The sequence below is a fragment of the Felis catus genome, chromosome B2, assembly GCF_018350175.1.
Source record: "Felis catus isolate Fca126 chromosome B2, F.catus_Fca126_mat1.0, whole genome shotgun sequence".
NCBI lineage: Eukaryota > Metazoa > Chordata > Mammalia > Carnivora > Felidae > Felis > Felis catus.
The window spans coordinates 88,738,589-88,757,278 of NC_058372.1; the positions used below are offsets into that span (position 1 = coordinate 88,738,589).

Sequence of the window (18,690 nt, forward strand, 5' to 3'; positions counted from 1 at the left end):
GGATACCAATCATTGTCAGTTTTATCCATTACAAATATCTTCTCTAAATCTAACACTTGTCTTTTGCTTTATTTATAGAATCTTCTGCGACATGAAGCTTCAAGTTTTAATATAGTCACATCAATCTTTCCTTTATGTTTGTATTCTGTTGTCTTCTCCAAAAGGTCCCTCTTTACCCTAGGGAGAATATTCTTTTTTTCTTCTTTTTTTTTTTTAAATGACACCATTAAAGTTTTTCTTTTTTACACTGGTTTTTAACCCGGTGGTAACTGATTTTTATACATGAGAGCATATCAAATTTCATTTTTTCCTTAAGAATAACCAGTTGTCCTGGTTCAATTTATTGAAGGTTCTACCTTATCCACTTATTTGCGGTGTCTTCTGTTATATTTCAAGTTTCCATATGTGTAAGAGTCTATTTCTGGGTATTTTGTTTCACTTGTCTATTTGCCCTTCCCCTGTACCAACACTTCAGTCTTTCCTATTATAATCTGGAATGAGTCTATATATGTGGTAAGGCAAACACCTTTTCCTCATTCTTCAAAACTCTTAGCTGTTCTTGATCCTTTGCTCTTTGATATGAATTTTAGAAACACCTTGAGGATTTTAGTTTACCTTTTTAAAAGTAATACAAAAAGATTAGTTTTTCTCTTTCTTACCCCATGGTCAATACAGTTGGTCCCTGAACAACATCAGGGTTAGGGATGCTGACCTCTGCACAGTGAAAACTCTGCAGGTATAATTTTTGACCCCCTGTATCCTAACTACTACTAGCCTACTGTTGACGGGAAGCCTTACCAGTAACATAAATAGTTAATTAACACAAATTTTGTATGTTGTGTGTATTATATACTGTATTTTTACAGTAAAGCTACAGATAGTAAAGTGTCATTAAGAAAATCATAAGGATGTCAGGGCGCCTGGGTGGCTCAGTCAGTTGGGCGTCCGACTTCGGCTCAGATCATGATCTCACGAGCCCCATGTTGGGATCTGTGCTGACAGCTCAGCCTGGAGCCTGTTTCCGATTCTGTGTCTCCCTCTCTCTCTGCCCCTCCCCCGCTCAAGCTCTGTCTCTGTCTCTCTCAAAAATGAACATTAAAAAAAATTTAAGAAAATCATAAGGACGAGAAAATACACGTACAGTACTGAACTACATTTATTGGAAAAAAAATCTGCACATAAGTAGACCCATGCAGTTTAAACCCAAGTTCTTCAAGGGTCAACTGTATTTACTTTACTGGCATTTTATCAATTTCTGTGTCATTAACTGTCTATTATATCTGATACCTTCTCACTGAATTTTTCTTCTTGTTGAAGAATATTTTTAAGAGTTCTTTTAGCGAGTGTCTGTGAGTGGTAAAACCTTAACAACACATATTTATAGAGTAGTTACCAACATGTCAGGTACTGCTGTAAATTATATACATTGTTTAGTCCTCACAACAACCCTACACACTTGTTTAATAAATATTTATTGAATGTCTACTCTGTGTTAGGCACTGTTTACACTTGGGATATATCAGTAAACACAGCAGATAATAACCTATAAGGTAGATACTGTTATTCTCATTTATAAATTAGGAATCTGAGTCACAGAAAGTTAAATACCATATAGTTAGTCTTTAATTTTCGCTCCGTCCTGAGTGAAAATTTAGCCAGGCTTAAAACTTTAGGCAGTCTAATTGTCTTCCTCTGTAAGTAATATATTTTTTCTCTCTGGGGGCTCTTATCCATTTATCTCATATTCTGCAATTTCATCACAATGTGTCCAAAGATTTATTTTCACTTATTCTGTTTGGTATCCTGAGTGAACATTTGACTGGAAGACCTCCAACTGTCATCATGAAAGATGAAGATTCTGGGGCGCTTGGGTAGCTCAGTCGGTTGAGCATCCGACTTTGGCTCAGGTCATGATCTCACAGTTTGTGGGTTCGAGTCCCACATCAGGCTCTGTGCTGACAGCTTGCTCAGAGACTGCAGTGTAGCCTGCTTCAGATTCTGTGTCTCCTTCTCTCTCTCTGCCCCTCCCCCACTCATGCTCTCTCAAAAATAAATAAATATTAAAAAGAAAGAAAGAAAGAAAGATGAAGATTCTTAACAATCCTTTTTTTCAAATATTGCTTCTCTATCATTTGGTCTGGTTTCTTTTCTTCTGGAACTCCTATTACATAAACATTGGAGTCTCCCAAGAACCAGTGCCCAGAGTAGCTTAAAAAGTATGTTCACAGTTTATTCTATACTCCTTCCTTTCAGAGATGGAGCTTACTTAGTTCCTCTCCCTTTGAGTGGGGGCTGGATCTAGTGATTTGTTTCTAACAAAAAGAACATAGCAGAGTGATGGTATGTTAGGTTATTGTGATGATTAATTTATGTGTCAATGTGCCTGGGCCACAGGGTGCCCAGATATTTGGTCAAACATTATTCTGGGTGTTTCTGAGAGAGAGTTTTTGAATGAGATGAACATTCATCTACAGATAAATCAGCAGACTGAAAGCAGGTTACTCCCTAATGTGGATGGGCCTCATCTCACCGTCAAAGATCAGAACAGAACAAAAAGCTGACTCTCCTCCAAGTTGAGAGAATTCTTCCTGCCTGGTATCCTTCAACCTGGGACATCAGCTTATTTCTGACTTCAGACTGAAACTGAAACATGGACTCTTCCTGGGTCTCAAGTCTGCCAGCCTTCAGACCAGAAACACTGGCTCTCCTGGTTTTCAGGCCATTGAACTTGGACTGAACTACACCATTGGCTCTCTGAGTCTCCAGCTTGCTGACTTATCCTGTGGGCTTTTTGACTTGCCAGCCTCCATAATCATGTAGGCCAGTTCCTTAGAATAAAGCTACACACACACACACACACACACACACACACACACACACACCCTCTTATTTCTATGTCTTTGGAGAACCCTAATACTGTTATAAAAGGCTATTGCTCCTCTTGGTTCCCCCCATCTCTCAGTCAGGAAAAGCCAGCTGCCATGTCAGAAGGACACTCATGAGCCCTATGGAAACAGAGGTCTCTGGCCAACAGCTAAAGAGGAAGTCTGCTAATAGCCATGGGTGTGAGTTTGGAAGCTGGTCTTCCAGCTGCAGTTAAGCTCTGAGATGAGTGCAACCTTGTTGGACACCCTGAGCCCAAACTATCCAGCCAAACAGCTCCCAGATTCCTGAGAAGTTATGTTAGATGATGAATGTCAGCCTTTCCAAGCCACTCAGTTTTGGGGCAGCCTATAGATAACAATAAATAATACAGTGACTAGCACATAGAGTAGACACAGTATATATTTATTACGGCAATGAAAAGGATTACTATGAGGATTAAGTGAGGTGTATGTGTGCATGTACGTTATGTATGTGTATGTGTGTGTATATGCGTGTGTGTGTGTATATACATATATATATTTAATGCATACAAACTACATATAATAGTGCTGACATCCAAAGCTTTTACAAGTTTAAGTGCATTCCTCAAACCTTTCTAATTTAGCAATATCTTTGTGTCCAATTTAGAACTTAATCAATTTTTTATTATAATGACTATCATTTATTTCCTAGATTTCTAACTAGCTCTTTACCACAACTACTTGCTCTTGCTGTTTCACTCTATGTTCCATAATTTCTTGTTCCATTTTAAAGGATGCTTTCATTTACTTCTTTGAACTCCCATCCCCTGACTTCACTCTTTGTATTCTTCCCTGTCTAATGGTCTTGCAGACTGCCTCCGTCTGGAACCAGGACTTTTCCTTTTTTTTCCTTTTTTTAGAGGGAGAGAGAGACAGTGAGTGAGCATGAGCAGGAGAGAGGGGCTGCTCCATGCTCAGAGCAGAGCCTGACGCAGGGCTCGATCCCATGACCCTGGGATCATGACCTGAGCTGAAATCAAGAGTCAGATACTCATCCCACTGAGCCACCCAGGTGTCCCCAGAACCAGGACTTCTACTGAAAGTGCAGTGGTCCTGCTCTGCAGTGGTACCGGAGATACTGCAGAACCAGGAGAGGCTTGGCTCAGTTCTGACAATGAGGTACAGCCAATGCCAGATCACTATATACTTTTTGTTGTATGTGCCCAGGCCCAAATCCCTCCTTTCTCTAAGATTTCCATCCAACCCCTGGGGTGGCTTGGACAGTCACGTAACACAGTCTCCTGACTCTGACTACCCCCGTGTTGGGACAGTAAGATTCTCTTTTATCAAGAGATGAACTCCTGTTAAATCAGTTCTTCTAATTAAAGGTAAGAGTAAGACAAAAAAATGTATTGCCAAGAACGCCGTATTAATCTGTCTTGACTATTCCTTTGAGGAGCCACGCGTATTCCTTACTGCCTAGCTTACCAATTATAATTTTGAGGCACAGACAATACACTTCTGAATTCAAATTCTCATAATTACGTAACTAAGAAACATCTTGTGTAAAGGTAGATGCATTCTAGAGGAATTACAAGCCGTGGAAGAGGAATTCATGGCATACTATACTTATGCAAATATTGTACAATAACTTACAGTCTGCACATTAAATTGGGAATTAAAAATTCATTTAATGGTAGACAGAACTATTATTTTCATTCCCACCTTAAAGAAGGAGCTAATATAGGATAAAAGATTAATGTTGAATGACATCACACATCTTTGCTAAGTAAGAGCTGTGAGACATGCTGAGACCACCACACGAGGGGATGGAGGTGATGGCTAGGGGGAACAAGGATGGCCTAGGAAGAGATGCTGTGAGGAATATAACAAGGAGTCAACAGAGATCAATAAAAGGGCCGGCAGGAAGCACTGAGGTGAACAAGCACAAGTTTACAGTTCCATGACTTTCTCCAGCAGAGCTCATGAGAAGCCGGAGACTGTGGGAGTACCCAGGTTTAGAAAACACAACAATAGTTTGTAGTCTCTCTAAATCCATTTAACCAATTTCCTCCTAGAAAATGTTTAGGATATTCTCTCTCTATGCTGTTAGTATTCAGAATTAAAGTTCTGCTATTGATGATGAAGCAAAGAGAAGAAATTCTTTGTTTCCAAATATAAAAGGGCCTGATTTGGGAGAGACCACAAACTCAATGACTTAGAGCAGGAGTTGACAAACTACTGCCCCAACGCCAAATCCAGCCCACTGCCTGCTTCTGTAAATAAAGTTTTACTGGAACAATGACACACCCTATCATTTATGTATTGCCTAAGGCTATTTTTACACTACAACAGCAGGTTGAATGCATCGACACTTACACATATGACCTGCAAGGCCTAACACATTTACTATCTGGGCCTTCACAGAAAAAGTCTGCCCACCCCTACTTAAGAGAACAATTCTATCACACTGAGTACTTGCGCTTCTAGAACACACAAGTGGATGGATTAAGGCTACATTAGCAAGTATGCCGCGAAAAAGGCATTCAGAAATAAAAAAGTGAAAAAATCGTATGAACCTCTGATTTAAGACTTAAGATATCTATTAGGTCCTAAAGTCCACAAATTCTGGTTAGTTCAGTAAAATTCAATAGGAACACAAGAGTAGCTCTATAAAATCAAAATACAATTTATTTAAATAGTTATCAGCTTTAATAATGCAAGGCAGGAGATGCGTTTTCAAATGAGTTTGTCATTTTTAAACAAAGGCCAACCTTATTTAAATTGCCATGGAAAGGAATCCACTAAGGAGTGACTAGATCCATGTTAATTTCTCCTACAGAATTATCAAAACATACCCTAAGTGAATGCTGGCATCTAGTAGTAGAATATATGTTCCTAAAAAAAGAATCCCTTTGCATTCCACCTATAATCTACCTACTAACCCTGTTCAAAAGCTCCAAAACCCAACAGATAACTATTAGTCACAGAGAATTATTATTAATGCCTCTCCTTGCTATAAGGAAATTTAGTAAGAGGTAAAAGAAGGAAATTCAAATTTTCATTCACATTTTTTTTAAGAAATGCTACCCATACACTACATAACCTTCTATCCTCCAGACTTTGAAAGTACTAAGCAAAAATACTTAGTAAGATGGTAACTGATGTTTATTATACTCCCATATAAGTTTTAGACAGTCCAGGTTTATGGCTTAGTAGAGTTCTACTTATGCATACCGTGTACATTTCATAATACAGTGAGACATTGGTTAATCAATGTTTGCAGTACTGTGTTTACCACTTTACATTAATACAGGTTTATAGTTGTTATAACTAGTTTATGGCCTTTGTTGCTCAGTTAAAATTAACTGTTGCTTATCTTCAGTAAAGAATTTAATCCTTAATTATAACACTCTTACTATAGGAAGATAGGATTCCAAATCAGTATTCTCTAACTCTAAGAAAATGACTCCTAGAAAGCATTCTAAAGGAACATTATAGGGACACTTGGATGGCTCAGTCGATTAAGCATCTGACTTCCTCTCAGGACATGATCTTGTGGTCTGTGGGATCAAGCCCTGCATCGGGCTCTGTGCTGACAGCTCAGAGCCTGGAGCCTGCTTCGGATTCTGTGTCTCCGTCTCCCTCTCTGCCTCTCCCCTACTCGTGCTCTATCTCAAAAGTGAATGAACATTAAAAAAAAAAGTGAAGCAACATTAAAATAAGTTTATGTATTACAGATATATATTAGCTAAAATATAGAGACTAGTGACATCACCTGATCACAAACAAATGTACATTCACTGACCGTGATATATTTCAAACACAACAGAGTAATGAGATGGGATTTTATACAAGTATATTCCCTGCATGAGTATTCGTAAATTTGCATAACAAATATCACCAAAGAAATCCAAAGAACACAATCAATTAGTAGAATTTAAAATACACATGTATGTATGGGTGACTGACTGGCTGACTCAGTAGAGCATGTGAGCCTTGAACTCTGGGTCATGAGTTCAAGCCCCACATTGGGCATGGACGTTACTTTAAAAAAAAAAGTATACACTGTATATATGAATCTTTCTTCAATTTATTTATTTTTTTTTTTGCCCCAGTATCCCAATCTTAATAAATTTGAGGAAGGGGAATATGGAATCAAAGTTGAAGCATTTTGAGAACTATTTAAAGCACTTGAAACTAACTATATGCAGAAACAATCATCGTTCCAGAGTATTTCAGTTCAATTACTTTATAGAGATTTGCTATAAACCATCTACTGCAAATTGTTCTCTTTTATACAGTCCAAATATACAATACAGTATAGGTTATACAATGATACATAATCACAACTTGAAAATAATTTTGTCTTTTATACCTTAAACTTTAAGATCAACATTGTGGTGGAAAAGTTAGACTTCTCATCGATTTCTAAAAAGAAAAGGTTAAAGACCATAAATGACATAAATTAATAAAGCTCTTACACCTTCCTTCGAGGAAAAAAAGGAAAGCTTTCTAAAACTAACTAGAGTTAAAGCTACCCTAGACCAAAGACTCAGAAATTTGGCTATATGGTACAAGTTTCAAAATAAGGTTCAAATAATTTAAATTCCAAAAGCCCATCTGTGTCACAGAACAAAATCTAAGACTAAACCACACACGTTTGCCTTGCTCTGTAGTCTCATTTCAGAACCATTTTACTATTGTAGTGGATCTCTCCTATAATCATACAGTTGAATGCATCTTTGCTCACAGATGACTAGGCTGATCAATTTCCATATCAATCCATAATGGGTGATGGCAGATATCTACAGTCACAAAGTCAGGGAAGTTTCCACACCAGCTGGACTCGACAGTAACCTTACTGAGTATATAAAAAAAGAATGTTTCAATCAGAGGGGTAGAAGGGCAGGACTGTCAAAGAAGCATGTAAGAGGAGTCTGAGGCATATGCTGGTTGACACTGTTCGTCTAAAGAGAGTGTCTAGTGCAAAGACTTTATTTATCTTCTTTCCTTCCTGTTGAGATGAAAGTGTCAACCTGTTCTGTGCTGATGCCTTTAATCATTTAAGTCACATAACTAATTCTCAGTGTTCTCATTCTAAATTCACCAAGTAAGTCTTGTAACTATAGTTTCCCTAGTGGCATGCCAACAGTGAGAGAATATGCTGATCAGCTATCTCTAATGAATGATGTCCTTTCCAGGTAGATTTCTTCTACCCGGTTTACTGGTGGATGATAACAAGTCTGACCCCCAAGAGATGACACTCTCTCTATATCCCACCTCACTGCACGGACAAGTTAGGCTTCTTGACCCTGAATGAACCGCAGCCTATTCTCTCAGGCCACATATACTCAACCCCACCAAAAGCCTCATATTCCCACTGGAACTTCTATAAAGCCTATCAGGATAAAGAAAAGTATAGATATATTCTTGCCTGGAGACATATATTAAAGGCTTTAAAAATTGTTAACTTTAGTATATGATAGTTAAGTTATATAGAAGTTATTAAAAATCTTAACTTTTAAGCTATTTAAGAACAAAGTAATTATTAATCTTTTTGTTTTATGTGTTATCTAGCCAAATTAATCTGTCTGAAGTGGACTGCATTTTAGGTGGCAGTTAGCTAATGGTGCCCTGCATTAGTCAATTTACATGACCAGCATAGGTTTTTTCTATTTCAGTTTCTCCTCTTGGTCTTGGTTGTCTACACTGACTCTGTTAAGTGAGAGGCCATCCCTTTCATTTGAGTTTATTAGCTGCACTGGTTCCATTAAAGGAAAGGCCATCCCTGCTTCTACTTACCAGTATAAAAAATGTGCTCTTTAAGTCAAGTAAGAATGCAGTAAGGAGGCCACCATTATCTCTGTGTCAAGAAGCAAATTCATGTCATTAAATCAAGCCAAACGGTTTTCAAAAGACAGTTTATGTATCTTTAGTGGGAAAGCCCAGGCGCTTTCATCAATAGACGGGGTCGGATGCATTTTTACCTACAAATCTACTCTGCCAAAATGAACTGGTACAGAAAGCAGAAAATACAAGGAGAGTGCTGATATCCAAGAGAAGTAAAGACCAACTACTTTTGTCGTCTTCTAGTTGATGAAGATGAAGCCAGTGGGGTCCTTGAAACTGTCGTCCCTGCCTAGTAGGCCAAGTAAACAGTTGCTGAACCATACTTTCGGATTACTGTCATACACTAGTCCCCCACAATACCTATAATCAGTTTTTTCACTTCTTCAGATTCTTTCAATTTATGCTCTATCATTCTTGAAGTGAGGCAATCAAAACTGGATGCAGGTGTTCCATTTATAACTCCAACTTTTAAAAAACACACTTGGTTTTCTTGTCTGCTGCTAAGCAACAGAATGACATTCTTACTGAGCTACTATCATGCCCCATCTCACACCCATCCCAGATATTTTTTTTTCTACAAACAAAGAAAAGGTAAACAGGTCCAAACTTCCACCGCTAATCCACATTGTTTTAGTAAATGCACATGACCTCTCTCCAAGACACTTTTTATGCAATATGTGAAAAAGTTGTTGTTATGCCATCCTTTACAAACTGCATTAGTTTATTAAGGCTGCTACAACAACGTACCATGCACTAGGTAGTTTTAACAACAGAGATTTATTTTTGCACAATTCCGAAGGCTAGAAGTCTGACATTGAGGTGTCAGAAGGGTTAGCTTCTTCTCAAGCCTCTCTTCTTGGCTTGAAACTGGCCATATTCTTCCCTTGTTTTCACATGCTCTTCCCTCTGTGCTTCTTTGTACCCTAATCTCCTCTTCTTATAAGGACACCTGTCATATTGGATTAGGCCCCACCCTGATGACCTCATATAACCTTAATTACCTCTTGAAAAACCCTTGCTCCAAACACACTCACATTATGAGGTACTGGGAGTAGGACTGCAACATATGAATTTTAGGGAGATACAATTCAGCTCATAACACAAGTATTTAACAGTAGGTTACAGATACATGTCCCTTTAGAAGTAAAGAATTGTATCTTCTGTTTTCAAATGGTTCAGGAAAAAAATTATGCATATGGTAAGGGAATCTACTTTTTATGCTACATTTCTTTAAGTCTAATATTAGTTTGAAATTAAAGGTTTCCTTTTAAGTATTCCAAGGTCTATTTAATGAGCTAAATTTTTACAGCCCTCCTCTCACGAAAAGACATCATCGTATATGGCAGGAGAAATGCTTGCAATCAGTGTTTATCAAACATGAAAAGAATCTAGTGAACAGAGAAGAAAAGGACCAAAGGGACTGAAACAAAGTACGTCCCATCTTTATACATCTATAGCTTTAGTATATATAATATACTAAATATACACTATAATATAGCTATAGTATATACATCATTATACATTACAGCTACCCTTTCGTCATGGATAGCAGAAGATCCTAAGTACAACAAAGCTTCCTTCCTGTCTGTTCTAAGTTCCCACCTTTTGTCTAAAAGATCCACCTAAAAGATCCACCAAATTCATTACAAAGAAAATTACCCTATTTATCAACCCACTTCACTAGTCATTCTGGGATCATACAGTAAACAAGGCCTAAGTCTTGGCTGGAGGGTCATTTCTCCCAATAAGGTTGCACAACAGACCATTCTCCAACCAAGCACACACCTGTGACGTTCTTGGATGCATGTGGGCTTACTGCACACCAGCCTGCTTTGTCTCTCTTTATCGTAGTATTAGCTTGTTCTTTACTAGGCATATGTTTACTGCTCTTTGCATCTACTGAATTCCAACAAGTGTATACCACTGACTCTGCAAATAGCTTATTTAGTGATGTTTTTTGGTTGATGTTTTAAGAAGACATTTGTTATTTCTCTGATGAAACCAGTTCCCATCTCAACCCTAAACACATCTAAAAAATGAAAAAGATCTCATGAAACAAATGAACAAAACAGGTTGAACTATACTGCATTATCTTTTAGGGCTAAAACTTCTGAACAAATACAGATCTGTTCAAATATTTTCTTCTACGTTTTTCAAGTTGCAGATCTAACTGTCCATCTGTTCAATAGATATGCTTATCTACTAATGAAAAAATGAACTGATAAGAGATAGCTATCACTCATTCATTCAACAGAAGTTTACTAAATACCTACTATGTACATTCACTATAATGAATGCTGTTCTATGCACTAGTCGTGAAAAAAAGTAAACAGTCAAAAACATGGTCCTTCCCGTCAAGGAGTTTTTAATTTAGGAATGAACATTCCTTTCACCAGAAATAAATCAAAAGGGTAAAAGAGATAATTCAGCCTCAATCTCCCTTCACACATGATGGAAAAGATACTTCTATTTAGGAAGATATACAAGAATACTTGACGAAGGTGGGAATATTTGTGTACGACTATGCTGGGTAAATCTATACTATCATTTCCACAACTATACAGGTCCATCTAATTTATAAAGTGTGGGTTTGTTTTTTTTTTTTTTTTTTGAAATACGTATGACCTAATTTGGTCTTTTCAATAGTTTATGTGATAGGGTAAGTTTGGCTTTTTTTTAATAGATAAATAAACTTTTAGCTTAGTACAAGTGGCTTACCCAAACACATAAATCTTTTAACTGGAAAAGCCAAGATAAGGACTGAGTTGTATGACTTGGGTCTATGATACAGACTAAATAACAAATATCTTTTCAGTTTTTAAATTATCAAATAGTGTGTGAATCAGATACTTGAATCCTACTGCTAAGCAAAAGTTTTAATCATAGCTAAAGTCTCAACAAGATCCTACTGCTGCCTTCTCTCACTGCAGGGTACTGGCCATAGTCAGCCAAAGCAGTGGAACTGGGCAGAAAATCTTTTTTTTTTTTTTTTAATTTGATAAACTTGATTCATTGTAATTTGTAAATCTAAGGTGTACAGTGAGTTACTTTAATACTTTTATATATTGAAATACAATTACAATTGAAACAATATTTGTATTGTATCATTACAGTATTAATGTCTATACTCATTATACTGTGCATTAGATCTCTTAAACACCGTCAATCTTACCCTCCCCCCACCCTCTATCCCCTGGTAACTACCATTTTATTCTGTTTCATCTATTTATGGGTTTGACTTTTTTAATGAACTAGGCCAGGTAAAGGTTGGGCTCAAAAATTGGTGACAATGGCACTGGGACTTATTTTAAGGTTGCTCTCAGTTTACTACCAAAGCAGCAATCAAGCAATATGAAGGATATGAACCACAATACAACCCCAGCTCCTGACAAAGTTACCCATGAGGTTCATGAGGCTCAAGCAGCCTTGATGGTGAAATATGTCGGGGAGAGAGAAGCCCACTACCCTGGGCTCATGACCTGTTTTACCACTGGCTCACAAGGGGCCACGTCAGCATGTCAGGATCTATCCACCGGCATATCAGGCAATTCTGACCCGATTATACTTTCATTCTCCTGGGTTCTCAGTCTTATTGAGTAATCAGAACTGCAACATGCCTGGCTATGCCTAACAACTTAGGAACATACCACCTAGACATCAATAACACATAGTTTTACCTGCTAAAATTATGTGGGGGATTATGTGTCCCAATGCTACTGTCCACTAGGGTATAACATTGAGAAGTGGCCTATGTAACCCATTTGCTTAAAGCATTATTATGTATTGATTCCACAAACTATTACTTAAATTTTCTAAATGTAATTTAAATAATTGTTATTTATAAATGCAGAGCAATTAAGACTTCAAAGTAAGTTTGTTTATAATAAAAATAAAAGACAAGAATTCCACTTCCTTGTAGAAGTTTCAACTACAAAATATATATAGAATATAACTTACTAGTTTGCATTTTACACTGGATCACGATGTTGTGTATGTTAGTTACAATGTTATATTTCCTTACCAATTGCAAATCTTTTCTAATAGGTAGTAAGGAAAAATCTCTCGTTTAAATAGAGGCAGTCAAGTTCTTAGAATAACCACCATTCTGTGCTTTTACATAGCATACAATTTTAACTATGACACTGAGACCACCAAACTTGGGTTCAAATCCTGACTCTAACATATTGCTCTGTGTCACTGGGAAGGTTACTAATCTTTTGGAACCTTCATTTGATCATCTGTAAGATGAGAATGACACCTACTTTCACTGGACTAGTGCAAAGAATTAAATAATACGCAAAATGTCTAGGACAGCAAACAGAGTACATTCAGTAAGCTTTCCCAAACATGGGGGCTAAAACCCAGGTCTCCAACATCCTCTAAAGCTTTGCTCACTAGGCACACAGACTTAAGTCTTATAAAATGGCACAGATGTATTATGTTTATTAGTGTAAATTATATATAGGCCTGTAAAGTATAACTCTACGACACCATCAATCTGATCTCTCTGAAGTTAAATGCTATAACAGACTCAACATTTAATAATACTAATTTTTGCTTATTTAAAAAATTTGTAGAATTTAGAAAAACAGGCAAAAGTGGCACTGGATAATTTGTATTGCTTGTTAAGAAAAAAAAACAAAACTCGCCCAGGAAGTTCAAATTTGTTTTGTTTTATTTTTTTTCTTCTCATATATTTCCTCGGAGCAGACAGAGGCATTTAAAATTAATTGCTGTTCCTTTTTTTCAAAACAGTTCATAACATCTGAATGTACTGCCAATGATTACACGGGAGGTTCAGAGAGAAGCCAAGCCCCTGAATCTTGTCTTATTCCCTGTTTGTTCTTCATCCACCAACATCACTGAGTGTAGGACAGAAGTGTACATTCACGGAAGAAAGAAGGGGGTGACATAACGCCGTGCCTAAGTGACAAGGGAGGTGTTTGCAGATTGATATGAATGCCAGTGTTGTAGCTTCTGCTTGTTTTAAGAGACCAGAGGACTGTGCTGCCTTCTCCCTTTATTCCTGTGAGCTACTGAGTGCCCACGTCAGCATCTGATACAGATCCCAAGGATGAGAAGACACTAGAAGTGAATACTAAGTATAGGTTGAGAGCACTGAATATAGACTCGAGAAGCAATAAAAGTAAACACTGCCTAGGTAAATTTTTCCCAATTTTGAATTTTCCCATTTACAGCACTCAAATGGCATTATTTTTATTTTACTGGAAGTTAATTGCAGATCATTAAAATGTAACTTTATAAATTTTTTATACACTCAATGTCAGAAAATTGTATAAAATAAATGTATAAATTATTTTTATAATATTTTAGCAGATGGAACTACAACACAAATTTTATTTAATGCATTCCTACAATGATTTTACATCTGTGTTTAAGTAACCGAGGGAAGCTGGAGATGATGCTTGCCATCTAGAGTTAGATACGTATAGATCTCCACTCTGGAGATAGGAAATCTTCTCAGGCTTTTACAAATCACACTTCTTGAAAAATATACTCGTATGTGGAGTTTAAGAAATGAAACAAAGGAACAAAAGAAAAAAGAGACAAACAAAAAAACCACACTCTTAAATACAAAGAACAAACTGGTGGTTGCCAGAGGAATGGTAGACGGGAGGATGGGTAAAACAGAAAAAAGGGATCAAAAGTACACTTAACACAATGAGCACTAAGGTATAGAATTGTTGAATCATTATATTGTATCCCTGAAACTAAAAAAAGAAAATGATTTTAACAATATATAGTCATATTCTATCAGTTTCTTGAGGTAAATTAAAGAAAACTGGATTACTTCATGATTTCCTGACACTTAGATGTTGTTGATATAGAACATTTCAAAAGCATCCCACAGGCTATACATTTTTTAAGGTATCTAATTTATTTTTTAAATTAATTGATTAATTAATTTTTATTCTCAAGTTAGTTAACACACAGTGTAGTCTTGGCTTCAGGAGTAGAACCCAGTGATTCTTAAAAATCACCATAGATGTAAGGTGCCTAGCAAGTTAGTATAATTTCTTGTTTTTATCCTATTTTTCTTCCTGAAGATTCACTGAATAATTAACTGTGCTATATTTCTTCTTAAAGTTAAATTTCACCGGAAAATTTTTAAATGAGGCATTATCTTGCTCAGAGGACCTCAGACTTTATAGTACATAGGCCAATAAAAGAGTTAATATATCAGTAAAAATAAGGTATGGCATAATTTAAGAATGGACAGACCTACCCAAGAAAAGATAGCTGACAATTTTACACTCACGAGTGGCAAGTCATTTCATGACAGACCAATTAAAACATGGGCTAACACTATACTTAAACATGCATTCAGGGATAACGGCCCTTTTATTTCACAAAAGAAGAATCTGGGAATATGAGAGACTGTGTGACTCAACCTAGATCATGAAGCTTGTCACTGGGCCAGAACCAGAATAAGTCTTCTTTCCACTATACCAGGTTATCGGTTAAACTCTGGCTAAACATTGTGCCCCAAACTGAAAATACTGTATTAAACAGACGCTCTTATACTCACATACTTTCAGGCTTCCATATATTAGAAAAAACGCCATGTCTATACAAGGGTATATACTCTGATCTACCAACAAAAAAGGCTATATACCCAGATGGTTGTATAGGTCAATTCTAGAACAGATAATTCCCATCTATCGAAGCTATTCCAGATCAAAGAAAAAAATGGGAGTTTCCCATATCATTTTGCTGCGTTGTCATAATCCTAGCCTCAAACCTGATAAAACAGCAGGAAAAGGAGAACTACGGCTCAATCTCACTTAATAAAGCAGATGTAAAAATTATTTTTTATAAGTATAAATCCTTAAAAGATACTAACTATGAACCAGGCACTGCTATAGAACTTCACGTATAGTAAATCATTTAATCTTCACAAAAACTCTGTGGTGCATACTATTATTATCTCCATTTTACAGAAGGGAAAGCTGAAGTACAGGAGGTCAAGAAACTTATGGGGCGCCTGGGTGGCGCAGTCGGTTAAGCGTCCGACTTCAGCCAGGTCACGATCTCGCGGTCCGTGAGTTCGAGCCCCGCGTCGGGCTCTGGGCTGATGGCTCAGAGCCTGCAGCCTGTTTCCGATTCTGTGTCTCCCTCTCTCTCTGCCCCTCCCCCGTTCATGCTCTGTCTCTCTCTGTCCCCAAAATAAATAAATGTTAAAAAAAAAAAAGAAACTTCTTCAAGGTAACAATTCGTAAGTGATAAAGCTAGAATTCAAATTCAGGTTAATTTGGCTCCAAAATATTAGGAAATTAACCCAGCTTTGTATTAAATTAAAAACATGTAGGGAGGCAAGGACTATTTGACATAGGTCATTATATTGAGATGAAAGAAAAAAGATGAATGTATCAATGGAGGCTTAATATACATTTTTGATAAAATATTCTTAAGCAAACAAAAATTATAAAGACTATTTATCAGAAAGCAATATCAAACAACATATAAACTCAGTAAGCTGCATGAGGAGTTGTCTATTTAGTTCAATACTAAAGTTCCAGTGCCTAAAACAGTACCTAGCACATAATAGTCAAACGTTTGTTGTATAGATGTTTTTAAAATGAAACATTAATGACATTCTCACCACATTAAAAATAACACCGGTACACCTGTTATGACTCTATTGCTGCACATTATTTATTAATTTCTATCTAATAAAGCAACACTTTAAATATTAAAAAAGACAAGGTATAGTAATTTTGAGATTATGTAATTGTATCATTAGAAAATCCAAAAGACAAATAAAAATTAGAACAATTATAAGCATTCAGGAAAGTGAGCAGATACAAGATAATGATACAAAAACAATGAACTTTAACAATAATCTATTAAAATTAAATAGAAAACAGTACCTGAGACTACAAAATGCAAAAGATAAACCTTTTAACTAGAAAGATACAAAACCTAAGTGAAGAAAACAACAATACGCTCTTTCTTGGACATAAAGCAAGGCTTACGCGACAGACAGGAAGCCTTATTAAAAAGCAAAATGAAATAAAACGAATACACTTCTGATAAAATCCCTTGCCAAAAGCTGTAAGTGGCAGAAGAATATACAAGGATTAAAAAAAAGGTTTAAAAGCTTAGAAATGAGACTTCCCCCACCATAGAGTAAAACACGCTACAAAACTACCATGATGGTACTATTATCACTACTACTGTTACGTGCAGCTAATGTTTATTGAGAGTTTACTATGTTCTAGGCACCCTTTAAGCGCTTTACATGTAATTTAATTCTCACAATGACCCTAATATCTGTATTTTTAGTCTCTCCATTTTAGAGAAAAGGAAATGGAAATACTAGAGGTTAAATACCAGAGGCTGACCAAGGTAACACTCAAGACAGGCAAGAGTTCGCTATCGTGGGAAAACTACCGGTATCCCATTTTGGAAAAGTAATTTGGTTATTTTATTCATTCATTTAATAAATACTTATCAAAGAGCCAATCTTTACCAAGTACTATTCTAGATGTTGGAAACACGGCAATGAAAAAGACAGACAAGGCTCCTACTTTCGTAAAATTTATATCCCAGTGTAAGGAGACAGATAATAGCAAGAAAACAAAATCATTTCAGAGTGATACAGATGCTAGAAAGGAAATAATACTGGATAAAATGAAAGGAATGAGCCAGAAAGGGGCTACCTTTTTATCAATGTCCAAGAAGTGATCTCTGAAAAAAAAAAAAAAAAATACTTGAGTTGAACACTGAGCTAAGAAAAGGGCAGCCATGTAATAAGCTAGAAAACATTCTAGACAGGCAGAAGGGCTGGGACCAGATCAGAATGTTCAAGTAACAGAAAGAAGGCCAACACGACTGAAGAAAAGTAAACAAGTATATGACAGTAAGTGGCCCCTAGTAGGTCCCAGCCACATACTCTTTGATCCAGTAATACCACTTACAGGATTCTATCCTACAGCAATAACAGCATGTAAATGCAAACTTCTGCACAAAACAATGTTATTGCTAGATAGTTTATAAAAGGAAAACAACTGGAAAAACCTGAATGTTGATCACTTGGGAAATGGCTGAATAGATAGATTATGGTATAACCTACACTACACAGTCAGTGGAAAGTGTCAGGTGGTATATGTAGAGATCTGGAAAAAAGTCCTAGAGATGTTACATGAAAAAAGAAAGTAGGTCAATATACATGACAAGATTCCACTTTTCATTAATGAGCCTCCTAAAATATGGTACCAAGAATTTTAACTCCTAAGTCTGGCCCTGGCTAAATTCCACTTTGCTTCTTAGCCCTCCTGCATACTATCATTCTGCCTCTTTTTCTAATTCATTCTCTGCCAGCATTTCAGCTCATCTCAGCCCATTGCTTATTACATGAACAGTATTACAAAAATTTTAAGAACACAGAGAAGAACCTCTTCCTATAATTATAAAAACAACACAATACACTTGAAATAATTTTGAAATGACTGAATCAGTTCTATTGATTTTAGAATAGTCAGGTGGCATCATAATCTATTTAAAAATCAGAAAGCACATTATCATGAGCAATTACAGGCAACTAAGTATTCGGTTGGCTATCACAGTAGCAAAGACATAAAGGATGGTTATTCTTACCTCTATTTTTGTTCTATAGAGAACAAGTCGTCTAAGACCGCATAATTTGGCAATGTGGTTGAAAGCTTGAGGTGGTAATTTATCACAGGATGAGAGATTTAAGTCCTGTAAATTTGGACACATCTCGGAAATAATCTCCAAGCAAGTTTCATTAAGAAAGTGGCTACAGGATAATTCCAGGCGCACTAATTCAGATCCACAAACCTTTAGAAACCTGTAAAAACAATGTTCCATGTGAATTTTGTAAAACTAAATGATACTTTTACAAGTACACTGGAATTACCTCAACTCTTAATAGGCACCTTCAGAAGAATGGATTCCTACTAGGGAAAATGTAAAGCTCGTGTCACTTAAATTCTCATTTACTGCT

General features: G+C 36.5%; 1 protein-coding gene across 4 annotated transcripts in view; it reads right to left on the reverse strand.

Annotated features, from left to right (window-relative positions):
* FBXL4 (F-box and leucine rich repeat protein 4) overlaps positions 1-18,690 on the reverse strand; it is an 83,949-nt gene that overhangs the window by 20,471 nt on the left and 44,788 nt on the right. For all 4 annotated transcript variants that reach the window (XM_006931899.5, XM_045057873.1, XM_011282454.4 and 1 more), the window contains one exon: positions 18,321-18,534. In XM_006931899.5, the coding sequence (XP_006931961.1) occupies positions 18,321-18,534 (214 nt within the window). The remainder of the gene's footprint in view (positions 1-18,320; positions 18,535-18,690) is intronic.